This window comes from Carcharhinus amblyrhynchos, chromosome 23, assembly GCF_965287045.1.
Source record: "Carcharhinus amblyrhynchos chromosome 23, sCarAmb.v2.hapA, whole genome shotgun sequence".
NCBI classification, from domain to species: Eukaryota; Metazoa; Chordata; class Chondrichthyes; order Carcharhiniformes; family Carcharhinidae; genus Carcharhinus; species Carcharhinus amblyrhynchos.
This window is the reverse complement of record NC_137346.1, coordinates 8,593,109-8,609,729: the sequence shown is the minus strand read 5'-3', so window position 1 is coordinate 8,609,729 and position 16,621 is coordinate 8,593,109. Positions and strand designations below refer to the sequence as shown.

Below are 16,621 nucleotides of genomic sequence, written 5' to 3'. Positions count from 1 at the left end.
TGTCTGAAAAGGCCTGGCTATCGATTTTGGGTGCAGGTTCTCCTCACAGTGGAAGGGGCTACGGACAAAAGATGAACTTGCCTCAAACTCTGCTCTTTAGCAACATTTCCTGTTCCTGCATCAGCGACGTCCTGCCGAGTTCTTACGTCAACTGTTTCCGAGTGAATGCTGCTCTTGTAAATTTTGCCATTCATAAAATTGACGGTAGTCTACCTCACTGTGCTTTTCTCAGTGATCCGAGCTACAGCCCCTATCTCGTCCCTGTCCTCCTGACACCTAACGTTGGAAATCGGAGACCTCGATTCTTTGACTGGAGTGAGCCTTTGACCCGTTTTCAGATCCGTCCCAAATTCCCAAAAATGTCTCTTGATCCATAATAACAGTAACAATGCTACTTTGGCTGTAACGTGCTTTTGGATGTGAAAGGTGCTTCATCAACACAAGTTTGCTCCTATTTTTCTGTTTCTGTATGGAGCTGTGGCACGGATCTACCTGAATGTTGGAGTAAGTTTGAGGGGCGGGGTGGCCAAACCACACCCCCTGTTGAGCGATTGACAGTATAACTGTGATCCATGGGGGAGGGTAAAGTGATTTGATTGTGATTTTTCTATCTTTACACACCCTCCTCCATCAGGACCTCTACCCAGTCATCAATGGAGCAGTGGAGGAGACGACGGAACTCCTAAAGCAGCAGTTTGATCACATCTTCTTTACGGGCAGTACCAGCATTGGCCGGATTGTAATGGAGGCTGCGGCCAAACACCTGACCCCCGTGACCCTGGAGCTTGGAGGCAAAAGTCCCTGTTACGTCGACACTGACTGTGATCTGGACGTCGCCTGCAGGTTGGTTTCTGGTTGCAGAGTTGTCACGCCTGCTGCAGCAAGTGGTGGCACAGTGGTTAGCACTGCTGCCTCTCAGCGCCAGGGACCCGGGTTCGATTCCCGGCTCGACTCCCGTCTGTGCAGAATCTGCATGTTCTCCCCGTGTCTGCATGGGTTTCCTCCGGGTGCTCCAGTTTCGTCCCACAGTCCAAAGATGTGCTGGTTAGGTGGATTGGCCATGCTAAATTGCCCCTTAGTGTCAGGGGGACTAGCTAGGTTTCCTCCCACAGTCTGAAAGACATGCTGGCGATAGGGCTTGGCTGGGATTGTGATCAGTGCAAACTCGATGGGCGGAATGGCCACCTCCTGCACTGTAGGGATTCTATGATTCTATGACTGAATATGGGTTTGAGGTTCATATATTTGCAGCAGTGTAGAGGGAACATTACTCTATCCAACCTGTGTAGAGCTTGCTATATTCTGTTCCCTATCCAGTTCTCCTCGTAACCCACTATCAAACCCATGCTATGCCCATATTGAGAGTGTATGGGCAGGGGTGGCACCGTGGTTAGCACTGCTGCCTCACAGTGCCAGGGACCCATAATCGATTCCTGGCTTGGATCACTGTCTTTCAGAGTCTGCATGTTCTCCCAGTATCTGCGTGGGTTTCCTCCAGGTGCTCCAGTTTCCTCCCACAGTCTGAAAGACGTGCTTGTTAGGTGAATTGGCAGTGCTAAATTCTCCCTCAGTGTACCCGAACAGGCACCAGAGTGTGGCAACTAGGGGATTTTTGCAGTAACTTCATTGCAGTGTTAATGTAAGCTGGCTTGTGACACTAATAAATCTGGTGCACAAAGAGGAGAATAAACTTCTTGAATGCTGTAAACATTCTGCAGTTATAGACTCGGAGGTGAACAGCACAGAAAGAGGTCTTTCGGCCCATTATGTCCATGCTGGCCATCTCTCACCCCTTTTTCCAGCACTTAGTCCGTAGCCTGGTATGCTGCAGCATTTCATGTTGATTTTCAGGTTCTAAGAGCATAATTTGAATTCTAAAAACATTACGCTGGGATAAGATCGCTTTGTGAATTACTTGTTTATTCTTTGTAGACGTATTGCATGGGGACGATTCTCTAACTGTGGACAGACCTGTATCGCTCCAGATTACATCCTGTGTGATAAAAGTATCCAAGATGCCGTGGTGAAGAAGATCAGCACACATCTCTCTGTGAGTTAAGAAGAGGGTCGGTGCCAGTGGGCAGTGGGGGTTGGGTCATTTACACAGATACCTGACTCTCCAGGGAGACCGGGGATATGGAGGAAAGGCAGGAAAATGGGGTTGAGGCCACAGTCGAATCACTGAATCCTACAGTGCAGAAGGAGGCCATTTAGACCATCGAGTCTGCACAGACCACAATCCCACCCAGGCCCTATCCCCATAATCCCATGCATTTACCCTAGCTAGTCCCCCTGATACCATAAAGGGCAATTTAACCTGGTCAATCTACCTAACCTGCACATCTTTGGACCATGGGAGCACCTGCAGGAAACCCACGCAGACACGGGGAGGACATGCAGACTCCGCACAGACAGTGGCCCGTGCTTGGAATCGGACCCAGGTTCCTGGTGCTGTGAGGCAGCAGCGCTCACTGCTGTGCCACCAGGTTATGGAATGTGGAGCAGCTTGATGGCAGTGTCAACATGTCAGGTGGGATCTGAAAGATCCATTTCAGATGGGAGTTGTCCTTGGAAGTGAGGCGTGGATAGAGGATTGGTTGTCAAATAGGAGGCAGAGAGTGGGGGTCAATGGGTGCTATTCGGATTGGAGGTTGGTGACTAGTGGAGTGCCCCAGGGGTCGGTGCTGGGGCCTCAGCTATTTACCATTTATATAGATGATCTGGAGGAGGGAATCGAGTGTATGGTGTTGAAATTTGCTGATGACACCAAGATTGGTGGAACGGCAAATTGTGCGGAGGGTGTGGAGAGTCTGCAGAAGGATCTAGATAGGCTGGGCGAATGGGCCAGGAACTGGCAAATGGAATTTAATGTTGGCAAATGTGAGGTGGTCCACTTTGGTAGGAATAATGGTAGGAAGGACTATTACTTAAGTGGTGAAAAGCTGCAGCAGGCAACGGTGCAGAGGGACCTCGGGGTCCTTGTGCATGAGTCGCAAAAACCCAGCCTGCGGGTGCAGCAGGTGGTCAGGAAGGCGAATGGGATGCTGGCCTTCATAGCGAAGGGGATTGAATATAAAAGTAGGGAGGTCTTGCTGCAGCTGTACAGGGCACTGGTGAGGCTGCAGCTGGAGTACTGTGTGCAGTTTTGGTCGCCGTACTTACGCAAGGATATTTTGGTCTTGGAAGGAGTGCAGAGGAGGTTTACTAGGCTGATACCAGAGTTGAGGGGGTTGAACTATGAGGAGAGGCTGAATAAACTAGGTTCCCCCAAGATTGGGGGAAAGGCAAATTGTGCGGAGGGTGTGGAGAGTCTGCAGAAGGATCTAGATAGGCTGGGCGAATGGGCCAGGAAATGGCAAATGGAATTTAATGTTGGCAAGTGTGAGGTGGTCCACTTTGGTAGGAAGAATGGTAGGAAGGACTATTACTTACGTGGCGAAAAACTGCAGCAGGCGACGGTGCAGAGGGACCTCGGGGTCCTTGTGCATGAGTCGCAAAAACCCAGCCTGCAGGTGCAGCAGGTGGTCAGGAAGGCGAATGGGATGCTGGCCTTCATAGCGAGGGGGATTGAATATAAAAGTAGGGAGGTCTTGCTGCAGCTGTATAGGGCATTGGTGAGGCCGCAGCTGGAGTACTGTGTGCAGTTTTGGGCGTCGCACCTGCGCAAGGATATTTTGGCCTTGGAGGGAGTGCAGAGGAGGTTTACTAGGCTGATACCGGAGTTGAGGGGGTTGAGCTATGAGGAGAGGCTGAATAAACTAGGCTTGTACTCGTTAGAGTTTAGAAGAATGAGGGGAGATCTCATTGAGACGTATAAGATGATGAATGGGATGGATAGGATAGAGGTGGAGAGACTCTTCCCGCTCAAAAAAGACAGTAGGACTAGGGGGCACAGCCTCAAGATAAAGGGGGGGTGGTTTAGAACGGAGTTGAGGAGGAACTTCTTCACTCAAAGGGTGGTGAATATCTGGAATTCTCTGCCCGTTGAAGTGGTGGAGGCTGCCTCGCTAAATATTTTTAAGAAGCGGGTTGATGGGTTTTTGATAAGAGAGGGGATGAAGGGATATGGGGAGAGGGCGGGAAAGTGGAACTGAGCCACGACAGATCAGCCATGATCTTATTGAATGGCGGGGCAGGCTCAAAGGGCCAGATGGCCTACTCCTGCTCCTATTTCTTATGTTCTTATGTTCTTATGTTTGTACTCGTTAGAGTTTAGAAGAATGAGGGGAGATCTCATTGAGACGTATAAGATGATGAATGGGATGGATAGGATAGAGGTGGAGAGACTCTTCCCGCTCAGAAAGGACAGTAGGACTAGGGGGCACAGCCTCAAGATAAAGGGGGGGTAGTTTAGAACAGAGTTGAGGAGGAAATTCTCAAAGGGTGGTGAATCTCTGGAATTCTCTGCCCGTTGAAGTGGTGGAGGCTGCCTCGCTAAATATTTTTAAGACGCGGGTTGATGGGTTTTTGATAAGAGAGGGGATTAAGGGTTATGGGGAGAGGGCGGGAATGTGGAACTGAGCCACGACAGATCAGCCATGATCTTATTGAATGGCGGGGCAGGCTCGAAGGGCTAGTTGGCCTACTCCTGCTCCTATTTCTTATGTTCTTAGGCCTCCTGACACTCACACCTTCGGGCACCTCGGGCCTCCTCACACTCACTCGCTCGGGCCTCCTCACACTCACTCGCTCCAGTCTCTGTGTTGAGGAGCCGGCGGGGGGTGTGATAACTCTGCAGTCGGGGTTTAAATCTCAGCGTTGACACGATGCTGTAACAATTGTGGTGTTCTGTCGGTTCTTGAGGATATATTGGAGAATGACAACACAAATAGGCCCAGCCAGTCTGTGTTAGTGTTTATCCTTCACACACATCCTTATCCCATGTGCCTGACCTTTATCCCCCTTTTTCCCTTTTAAACCACTTTTCAAACCTCTTCCTAAACATTGATGCTCCTGATCCCATCACTAACTCCACCAGTGACCCCAAAACCATCACCCGTGTCTAACAAACAGCTCTCCCCACCCTCTCTGCCCCGACTCATTCAGTTTAACTTGATTCTAATTTCCCTCATTTCACCCACGGGAATTTGCCAGTTTCCACCAATCCCGTCTCGTCATAATTTTAAACCAATCTCCTCCGTAATGTGTGTTGGATTGAACAGGGTCCCAGTGTCTGAACTATCTGTGGACTGTCCGCTGTGGCAGTCTTTGGGCGGCAGGGGTTCACCAAGGCTGCTCACTGCCACCTTCTCGAGGGTCATTAGGGATGGGGATGGGTGATGAATGTTGGCCGTGCCAGCGAAGCCCACATCCCGGGAATGAATACAAGGAATGGCCACCAGTTACTCGCCCTCAGGGAATGGAATTGGGAATGAGATTGTGTGAATGGGAAAGGATGGTGGGTGCCCTGTGTTGTTTTATGGGGTCCCCGGGCTGTGGGCATTGCTGGGAGGTGGGCATTTACTCACCAGCCAGAGATGCTTTTGAGAAGATGATGGGCTTCCTTCCTGAGGCTTTTGAGGTAATAAATTGCTGGCAGCTGATTGGTTCACACGACCATCTCAAAGGTCAATTAAGGGTCAAGCGTGTTGGTGCGTGTCTGGAATCATGTAAAGTCCCAGACTGGGGAAGGATGGCACCTTTCCCTCCGGGGAACACATTAGTCAACCAATCGGAGTTTTCCAGCAATCCAACAGCTTCATCCTCACTCTTCCCGATTTTTGTTCAATCTAATTCCCAGAATTTTAATGTGGAATTCCAACTCTCCCAATGCTGAGGGGAATGGAAGAACTTGATACAAAACTCTAACGTGTGTGGAATCACCCGTCTTGTGTCTAATTCCTTCCTATTGATCCAATCAATTAGACGTCCCCCCCACCCCCCCACCCCCCAAAACCAACGTTGCAGCATCAAGATGGCCATTGGAGTGTTTCCCTGTCTGACCATTCCTTACTCGGTCTGTTCCAGGAATTCTACGGAGCTGATCCCCAGAAATCCCCGGATTATGGACGTATTGTCAACCAGCGACATTTTAAGAGGCTGATGTCTTTGCTGGAGGGAGCGAACGTTGCGTACGGTGGTCAAAGTGATGAAGAGAATCTTTACATAGGTATTGGAGAGGCTGTGGGGGGTGGGGGGGGGTGAAGTGTGGCCATTAACCCAGCTGCTCTGGGACTTTTGTATCAATATCGGGACGATGCAGGCTGGATGAATATTATCTCATGGAACCGAGGTGATCTCTGTCACACTCTTCATAACTCTCTTCTCTTTTAAAATGCATTACAGCCAATAAATTCATAGACGTTTACTGCACAGAAGGAGGCCATAAGGCCCATCTAGTCTAGACTGGCTCTCCATAGATAAGTCATAGAATCCCTACAGTTCAGAATGAGGCCATTCGACCCATCGATCATAATCCCACCCAGGCCCACATATTTATCCTGCTAACTCCCCTGACTCTAGGATCAATTTAGCATGTCCAATCAGCATAAAGCGCACATCTTTGGACTGTGGGAGGAAACCGGATCACCCGGAGGAAACCCACGCAGATACGGGGAGAATGTGCAGACTCGAGGCCGGGAATTGAACCTGGGTCCCTGGCTCTGTCAGGCAGCAGTGCTAACCACTGTGCCACCGTGCTGCTCAGTCCAGTCAGTCCCATCTGCCTCCACTCTTATCCCTGTAGCCCTGCAAGGTTAATTCCTTCAGGTGCCTGTCGATTGAAATGAATTGATTGCCCACGAGGGAGACAGTGAGTTCCAGGTCCTTCCCACTTTACAAACAAACAATTCTTCCTCAAATTCCTCCTGTATCCCTTTCCCAAAACCTTGAATCTGTATTTGTTAATCCTTATATCCACAGCTGATGGAGGTCTTGGGAAGGGTGGGGAGTGGGGGTGGGGGCAGGTGTCCAGGTTGGAGCACAGCCTGAGAGTGCGCTAGGCTGTGGATCGGAGATGGGAGAAAGAGTAGAAAGCTGGATATTGTTCACCGACAGCTGAACTTTAATATCCTCTCACTCCCATATTCTATTCCCCATATTTATATCGGTGACTTCTCCCTGGAAAAGAAGCAGGGACTGGGTTTTCCACATCCCATCCTGCTAATGTCCCAGTGCTGAGCATTCTGATACGGAGAGGCGCACAGACATAGGAACAGGGAGTGGGAGGAAGCCATTCAGTTCCTCCAGCCTGCCATTTAATAAGGTCGCGGTTATTCTGACTGTAATCTCAAATCTGCATCCCGTCTCCCAACAGCCCACTGCCCACTCACTCAACTTATTGATATCTTTCTGTAGCCTCCTTATGTTCTCTTCACAACTCACTTTCCATCTCTCTTTGCGTCATCAGCAAATTCCACAACCAACCCTTCATGCAAATTATTTATATAAATTGTAAACAATTGAGATCCCAGCACAGATCCCTGTGGCGCACCACTTATTACATCTTACCCACCTGAAAAAGACCCACTTGTGCCTACTCTCTGCTTCCTGTTCACCAGCCAATCTTCTATCCGTGCCAAAATGTTGCCCCTTATACCAGGAACGTTTACTTTACACAATAACCTTTTGATGTGGCACTTCGTCAAATGCCCTCTGGAAATCTAAGTCCAGTACATCCACTGGTTCCCCTTTATCCACAGCACCTGTTACTTCCTCAAAAAACTCCTATACGTTGGTTAAATATGATTTGCCTTTCACAAAACCATGTTGACTCTGCCTGAATAAGCTCAAGGTAATCCAGTGCCCTGCTATAACCCCTTTCATAATGAATTCTACCATTTTCCCTGTGACAGATGTTAAACTAACTGCCCTGTAGTTTCTGACTTTCTGTCTCTCTCCTTTGTTGAATAATGGAGTTACATTTGTTATCTTCCAATCTAATGGGACCTTCCTGAATCTAGAGAGCTTTGGGAAATTGAAATCAATGCAGTAACTATCTCACCAGACACTCATTTGGTCACTGATTGGAGAGAACTCCTTCAATTACTAAACGGAGCCTCTTGTTAATATTTGCTCAGCTCCCACAATCGTCAGGGACACGGATCCCGACTCCAAGATCATGCAGGAGGAGATCTTTGGCCCCCTGCTGCCGATAGTCACAGTCGGTAGTGCCGACGAGGCCATTAGCTTCATCAACAAGAGGGACAAGCCTCTGGCTTTCTACGTCTTCTCTCACAACAATAAGGTGAGGATTGCAGCCTCTGGGGCTGTTTGGTGCGTTGGTCTCTGAGACGGGAACCCTCTGGCTGCTCCCTTCCCTTTCGCAGTTTGACGTGTATCTCTCTCTGCGTTTTCTTTGAACTAATTGTTGTCACGGTGCGTGCGGAACCGGGGAGACGGTTCATCCAGTGAGTGGCCAACACAGTCACACCAGGAACAGGCCCCACTTTGTAACCCTGGGTCCGTGAAGAGTTACCTGATCTGGGTCTGGCCCCGTGCCTCAGGCGCGCTGGGTTAGAAAGGGACAAATTAACCAGGGTCCCTCCCCTCACACAGTCCGTGCTGAGTGAGCCGCGCTCGATTATCCTGGAGATTCCCTGTCTGATTCCGAATGGAGAATCAATGGGGATCTGACACCTGGTGAACTGTAGTCACAACAAGGATGGAATTCCTTCAGGAAAGGTGGGAGGTGGGGAATTTGAGCTTTTAGAAGTTGTGTTTGAACCTTCCAAACCCTTCAACCGAGAGGACAGGTCACCAACACTTCCCAGGTCTCCCTGGAAGGCTGATTCATGGTGGCCATCCTCAGAACCTCCCATTGAGAGAGAATTTTACCTCCAACTTCCAGCCTCACTGCAGCGAGCCGGCTGAGATCAGGAACTGACTGAAGGAACTGTTCCTGTGAACTCCAATACGTGACGCTGCTACGCAGCCTTCATTTAATCCGGTTTCTTCTACTGGTGCTCCCGCTGATCCTGGACGTGCTGTGAAATGAACCAAGGCCTGGGTGAAAATCCTGGGAGACGGGATAGCAGTGGCTCTCTGACACCGGCTGCTGTGAGATGGACCGTGGTGACGGTGTGAGATACCGGGCCTGGTCACGTTTAGGAGCTCCTGCCTTCAGCCATATCCATCCTGAGCTCAGGAATTCCCAACCCCTCCTCCCACCCCCAGCCCAAACTACTGCCTCCCCTCCATCTCCCCCAAACCATTGCCCACTCCCACCCCCCCTCTCTCACTCTTGTAATGCTGTTTAAAGCTCATGTCCGTGACTAATATTTTGCTCGCTTGTTGTGTTGCTCGGTCTGTTTCTGTATCGTTTGGATGATTTACAATGTTAAAGTTGTGATTATAACTGTGTGTGGTTTTATTAATCCACGTTCCGACAGTAGCGCTGTTTAACGTTGGGGAAACAGGTGTAACTTCTTGTATTCACTGACCCGATGTCAGTGTCACCGGCCACACCAGTTTTAACACCCTGGAGAACGTGCTGGTGAACCTTGTTGAAATGCTGCAGTCTGTGTGGTGTAGGTACTCCCACGGTGCTGTTAGGGAGGAAGCTCCAGGATTTTGACCCAGCGACGGTGAAGCAATGGCGGTATTATTCCAAGTCAGGGTGTTGTGCGCTTTGAGTGTTGGTGTCCCCGTTGTATCTTTCCAGCTAATTGAGGTCCAGGGTTTAGAAGGTGCGGTGAGTGGGGCCTTGGTGAGTGGCTGCATTTTGTACATGGTACACACTGCGTGTGGTGGTGATGGAAGGAATTCCAATAAACCCAAGGCTGTTTTGTCTTGGATGGCATTAAGCATCTTGGGTGTTGTTGGAGCTGCACTCGTGCAGAGTATTCCATCAGACCCCTGATTTGTGCCTTTTGGAGATGGTGGACAAGCTTCAGAGAATCAGGAGGTGAGTAACTCACCAGTCCATGGTTGATTGGTCACACCACATTGAACTGAATGTCAGGGAGATTAGCAGGGTAAATATGTGGGGTTACAGGGATAGGGCCTGGGTGGGATTGTGGTTGGTGCATACTCGATGGGCTGAATGGCCTCCTCCCTGCCCTGGAGGGATTCTATGATTCAACTGGTAATCTGGAGCCAACTGGATTGTTCAATGCTATAAACTGAAGATTATTTCTGCCTCTCTTTCTGCAGCTAATAAAGAGAATGATCGCAGAGACTTCCAGTGGTGGAGTAACTGTAAATGACTGCATGATCCATTACACTGTCGACACCTTGCCGTTTGGGGGTGTTGGTGAGTCCAGAGCATTTGTTTACATTTCTGACTCTCCTGCAGGGAGGGTCGGACTGAATGAGACACGTTGGAAAGAGGAGAACAAGATCCTTTGGTAAAAGGCATCCTTGGTTCTTGCTGCAGGACTGGTTCCCCATGTTAATACCTACACGGACAGTAAATAGTTTCTCAACACCAGGTTAAAGTCCAACAGGTTTATTCAGTAACAGAGCAGGTGATTTAAGGGGCAGCGCTCCGAAAGCTCGTGCTACCAAATAAACCTGTTGGACTTTAACCTGTTGTTGTGAGACTCCTTACTGTGCCCACCCCAGTTCAATGCTGGCAACTCCACATCATGGCTATCTACACGGAAGCCATCCTTGTGTGCAGGGGGTCGGAGAACATTTTTATTCTTTCAATTACTGGGCGAACACTAGTTTGAGGGAGAGCAGGGAAGTGTTCGAGTCAGTATTTCCCCCTCAATCCATATCACAGATAATGCAAATGTGACGCAGTGGTATTGTCACTGGATTCGTAATCCATCGACTCAGAGTAAAGTTCTGGGGACCCCGGGGTTCGAATCCCTCCGCAGCGGATGGTGAAATCTGAATTAAAATTCGGGATTAAAAGAGATGCCGCTGTGTTAAATACAGTTTATGTCATCATTACATCAGTCCCTTTGTGGGCAGCATGGTGGCACAGTGGTTAGCACTGCTACCGGGTTCGATTCCCGGCTTGGGTCACTGTCTGTGTGGAGTTTGCACGTTCTCCCCGTGTCTGCGTGGGTTTCCTCCCACAGTCCGAAAAGATGTGGTGGTTAGGCAGATTGGCCATGGTAAATGCGTGGGATTATAGGGAGGGGGGGGAAGGAATGGACTTGGGTAAGATGCTCGGTCAGAGAGTCGGTGCAGACTCGATGGGCCGAATGGTCTCCTGCACTGTAGGGATATTACAACTCAACGGAAGAGATTATCTGGTGATTAGCTAGGAGGATTAGCGAGGCTGAATACATCAGGTTACGGGGATAGGGCCTGGGTGGGATTGCAGTTGGTGCAGACTCGATGGGCCGAATGGTCCCCTTCTGTGCTGTAGGGGTTCTATGATTCTATGGTAATTGGCCCCAGCATTTCCTGTGTTACCACAGTAGCTTTCCTTTCCCCTCGTCCCTCCGTTTCACTTCCCCTTTTGAGTGGGATTGCAGGGTGTGACACCAGAGTCAAGGACAGAGAGGACAGAAAGCTTTACCGTTTATACGTGAGAGAGTTCGGTTCCTACCATTTATTCCCAATGTTTATTGGGCAAAAACATTTGCTGTGGTAATCCAGACACCTTCAGCTGTTTACCCATCCCGCTCTGGAGTTGGGAATCTGATGGGAGTGAGTTTGGTTTCTCCAGGAATGCTGTCAATCCAGCTGTTGGCGTTCGCTCCAGCTGTTGGCGTTCGCTCCAGCTGTTGGCGTTCGCTCCAGCTGTTGGCGTTCGCTCCAGCTGTGGGATGCCTGGTTGCAGAAGGCATTTTCTGAATGGGAGCTCCGAACTGTGGACAGAGTCGCTCACAGAATAAAAGCAGGAAGGCCATTCCGCCCATTCTAGCCCACCCAACTTCGGGAAGGAGGGGAATGGAGGGGGGGCCTGTAGAGCTGGCATCAACTGATACGGCCAAGTGTTTCCTGGAATTCCCCAGGGTTAGAAAACATCTTCCAATCCCAATCCCACTTTATCCTCTGAAAACCCCACCCTGAATCTCTAATTGACCTGAGCCTGTGTTGACGTAACAATGAAACTTCTGTGATCTTAAAGGGACTGAGCTCCATGTTCTCAGCATGAGGTCTTTCTGACGATGGGTCCCACAGAAGCCACGCTGGTGTTTTATACCACGTTCACCTTCAGGGTGGCACAGTGGTTGGCGCGGCTGCCTCACAGCGCCAGAGACCCAGCTTCAGTTCCTGGGTTTGGTCACTGTCTGTGTGGAGTTTGCACGTTCTCCCAGTGTCTGTGTGGGTTTCCTCCGGGTGCTCCAGTCTCCTCCCACAGTCCAAAGATGTGCGAGTTAAGTGGATTGGCTGTGCTAAATTGTCCCTTTTTAGTAGTAGAGGATTATCAGCGTAAATATGTGGGGTTACGGGGATAGGGCCTGGGTGGGATTGTGGTCAGTACAGACTCGATGGGCCAAATGGCCTCCTTCTGTACTGTAGGGGTTCTATGATCCCTCTAATCTTTCCCCCCAGGTAAAAGTGGCATGGGCGCGTACCACGGCAAATGCACCTTTGAGACATTCAGCCATCGCCGTGCTTGTGTGGTGAGGTCACTGGGTTTTGAGAAGATGAACAATGTCCGCTACGCGCCAGCCACTGACTCGAAGCAAAAGATGATCCTGTGGGTGATGAATAAAAATGGAGGATGCACAGTAATGTGACTCGTTGGCGACTGTTGTACTGGGAACACTGGGTTCCAATGCCAGGTAGGTCTTTCTCATTTATTCTCTGGGTTTGAGCAAGAGCAGCATTGATTAACCATCCCTAGTTCCCTCTTGGGAAGATGGTGGTGATCGGCTGCCTTGAACTGCCGCAGGTTCAGCCGTGGAAATTATTCCCACAATACTGTTCAGCAGAGAGTCCCGGGATTTTGACCCAGTGACAGTAATGGAACAGTGGCTGTATTCCCACGTCAGGAAGACCAACACAATGTTAGCATTCATGTCGAGAGGGCTAGAATACAAGAGCAGGGCTGTACTTGAGGCTGTGATCAGACCCCATTTGGAGTCTTGTGAGCAGTTTTGGGCCCCGTATCTAAGGAAGGATGTGCTGGCCTTGGAAAGGGTCCAGAGGAGGTTCACAAGAGTGATCCCTGGAATAAAGAGCTTGTCGTACGAGGAATGGTTGAGGACTCTGGGTCTGTACTCGTTGGAGTTTAGAAGGATGAGGGGGGGTCTTATTGAAACTTACAGGATACTGCGAGGCCTGGATAGAGTGGACGTAGTCGGAAAATTGAGAACCAGAGGGCACAACCTCAGGTTAAAGGGACGATCGTTTGAAACAGAGATGAGGAGGAATTCCTTCAGCCAGAGAGTGGTGAGTGTGTGGAACTCTTTGCTGCAGAAGGCTGTGGGGGCCGGGTCATTAAGTGTCTTTAGACAGAGATAGATAGGTTCTTGATTAATAAGGGGATCAGGGTTGTGGGGGATGAGAAAAGTATCAGCCATGATTGAATGGCGGAGCAGACTCGATGGGCCGAGTGGCCTAATTCTGCTCCTATGTCCTATCCTTTTGAGGTTAGTGTTCAGCCTTTGTGCCCTTGTCCTTCAAGGAGGTTGAGGTTGCCGGTGTGTATTATGTTTGAGGTCTGATATTGAGACGAATAAAAGACCACAAGGTAAATGGAAGAAAACTAACTGGAACTGTTTATTGACACGTCGGTTCTCTCGCACAGTCTGCATAAGGCTGGCAAGGCAAGCTTACAACACACGACAGCGCAGAGTCGCTGAGCAGAGACTGATAGCCAAGTTCTGCACACATGAGCACAGCCTCAACGGGAATCTCGGGTTCATGTCGCACTATCTGTAACCCCCTGGGCTTGTAAAATCTAACTTTCTGTCTGGAGACAATACACATCTCTTTAACCAATGCCTAATGCTATCTCCACTCACATTGTCTGCATGTTTAAGACTTGAAGAGCATCTTAGCTGTAAACTCTCACATTCTAATCAGTATTCTGTAAACTGTGTGTGACTTTATCAGTCCTTCTCTGATCAGAACCTTCCACACACCTGACAAAGGAACACCATTTCCGAAAGCTTATGGGATTACTACCAAGTAAACCGGCTGGACTTTAACCTGGTGTTGTGAGACTTCTTACAAGGCAAGCTTTGGCAGGGTGGAACTTGAATCCTAGTGCGGTAGACAGAGGGGAACTGGTGGATGTGGTGTTTCTCGATTTTTCAGAAGGCGTTTGATAAGGTGCCGCACAAAAGGTTGCTTTAGAAGGTTAGGGGGCATGGAGTTGGGGGTAAGGTGTCAGCGTGGATAGAGGATTGGCTGTCAAATAGGAGGCAGAGAGTTGGTATCAATGGGTGCTATTCTGATTGGCGGTTGGTGACTAGTGGAGTGCCCCAGGGATCGGTGCGGGGGCCTCAACTATTTACCATTTACATAGATGATCTGGAGGAGGGAGCTGAGTGTAGGGTGTCGAAATTTGCTGATGACACAAAGATGAGTGGAAAAGCAAATTGTGCAGAGGGTGTGGAAAGTGTGCGGAGGGATCTAGATAGGCTGAGCGAGTGGGCGAGGACCTAACAGATGGAGGACAATGTTAGCAAGTGTGAGGTTATCCACTTTGGCAGGAATAATAGTAGGAGGGATTACTATTTGAAGGGCGAAAAGCTGCAGCATGCTATGGTACAGAGGGTCCTGGGGGTCCTTGTGCATGAGTCGCAAAAACCCAGCCTGCAGGTGCAGCAGGTGATCAAGAAGGCGAATGGGATGTTGGCCTTCATAGCGAGGGGGATAGAATATAAAAGTAGGGAGGTCTTGCTGCGACTGTACAGGGCATTGGTGAGGCTGCAGCTGGACTACTGTGTGCAGTTTTGGTCGCTGCACTTGCGCAAGGATATTTTGGCCTTGGAGGGAGTGCAGAGGAGGTTCACTAGGCTGGTACCGGAGATGAGGAGGTTGGACTATGAAGAGAGACTAAATAGACTGGGTCTGTACTCATTGGAGTTTAGAAGGATGAGGGGGGATCCTATAGAGACGTATAAGATAATGAAGGGGATGGATAGGGTAGAGGTGGAGAGATTCTTCCTGCTTGGAAAGGACAGCAGGACTAGAGGGCACAGCCTCAAGATAAGGGGGGGCAGTTTAGAATGGAGTTGAGGAGGAAATTCTTCACTCAAAGGGTGGTGAATCTCTGGAATTCTCTGCCCATTGAAGTGGTGGAGGCTACCTCGCTAAATATATTTAAGTCACGGGTAGATAAGTTTTTGGTAGACAAGGGAATTAAGGGTTATGGGGAGAAAGTGGGAAAGTGCAACTGAGCCACAACAGATCAGCCATGATCTTATTGAATGGCGGGGCAGGCTCGAAGGGCTAGATGGCCTACTCCTGCTCCTATTTCTTATGTTCTTATGTTATGTTCACCTGACCCATTCCCTTTAATGGGGCAATCCCCTCACATCCGTAATAGTTGTATTAGAATCCTGGGCAGTGCGTTACACTGCGTTCTGAGGCCTGTATGTGCTGCAGACACCAAACCCTGGAGACAGAGAGAGTGTCAATCAAATGGATCTCCTTATGGACTAAACATTCCAAGATTTGTTGACGTTCCTGTGTGGCCATCACCATCTCGAACTCCAGGCTGAAGGAGTGACTGCTTGGACAAAATACCCCTCGCGGGAAGCCGAGACATTCTGGGAGTGGAGATGAGACGCTGCTTCCAATTGCAAGAGTTTGGTTAAAGAAAATTCACTCTGATTTTGTCCCTTTTCCAGCTTTGCTGTTTGAAGACCCACGGGGGAGAGAGACAACGTGACGATGCTACAATGACCTCCTGATGAACCTGGGAAGCGATGATGTGAACTGAGCCTCGGAATCCGGGGGTGGGGGTGGGGGGAGGTGAGTGGGAGTTGATGAAAAGCTGTGACCCACAGTGGGTGTGTCCCCAGCACTCGCTACCTCGACCGTATCAAACACCCCAACTCACCACTACACCTTCCCAATCTCAGTTTGATAATCCTCGTGGGAGAGCTAGCACGGGCACAGCCAAGATGGGCTGAATGGCCTTCTATCCTGATAGTTTCTCTGGCATTCTTTATCTGATGTTTATCGGGTTGTAATTAACAATGGCTTTTATTTTTGACACAATAAGAAGTCTCACAACACCAGGTTACAGTCCAACAGGTTTATTTGGTTGTAAAGGGCATTGTATAGGGCATTGGTGAGGCCGCAGCTGGAGTACTGTGTGCAGTTTTGGGCGCCGCACCTGCGCAAGGATATTTTGGCCTTGGAGGGAGTGCAGAGGAGGTTTACTAGGCTGATACCGGAGTTGAGGGGGTTGAGCTATGAGGAGAGGCTGAATAAACTAGGCTTGTACTCGTTAGAGTTTAGAAGAATGAGGGGAGATCTCATTGAGACGTATAAGATGATGAATGGGATGGATAGGATAGAGGTGGAAAGACTCTTCCCGCTCAAAAAGACAGTAGGACTAGGGGGCACAGCCTCAAGATAAAGGGGGGGCGGTTCAGAACGGAGTTGAGGAGGAACTTCTTCACTCAAAGGGTGGTGAATCTCTGGAATTCTCTGCCCGTTGAAGTGGTGGAGGCTGCCTCGCTAAATATTTTTAAGAAGCGGGTTGATGGGTTTTTGATAAGAGAAGGGATTAAGGGTTATGGGGAGAGGGCGGGAAAGTGGAACTGAGCCACGACAGATCAGCCATGATCTTATTGAATGGCGGGGCAGG

At 49.5% G+C, this 16,621-nt stretch overlaps 1 protein-coding gene across 2 annotated transcripts in view; it reads left to right on the top strand.

Moving 5' to 3' along the window:
- Positions 1-16,064, top strand: part of LOC145357256 (aldehyde dehydrogenase, dimeric NADP-preferring-like) — a 34,414-nt gene extending 18,350 nt beyond the window's left edge. Inside the window, exons 5-11 of one of the 2 annotated variants that reach the window (XM_080210432.1) lie at positions 635-843; positions 1,933-2,050; positions 5,968-6,109; positions 8,019-8,185; positions 10,093-10,192; positions 12,400-12,632; positions 15,654-16,064. In XM_080210432.1, the coding sequence (XP_080066558.1) occupies positions 635-843; positions 1,933-2,050; positions 5,968-6,109; positions 8,019-8,185; positions 10,093-10,192; positions 12,400-12,587 (924 nt within the window). In that variant the 3' untranslated portion in view covers positions 12,588-12,632; positions 15,654-16,064. The remainder of the gene's footprint in view (positions 1-634; positions 844-1,932; positions 2,051-5,967; positions 6,110-8,018; positions 8,186-10,092; positions 10,193-12,399; positions 12,633-15,653) is intronic. The other variant, XM_080210433.1, reaches the window with a different exon arrangement.
- The last annotated feature ends 557 nt before the right edge of the window (positions 16,065-16,621 follow it).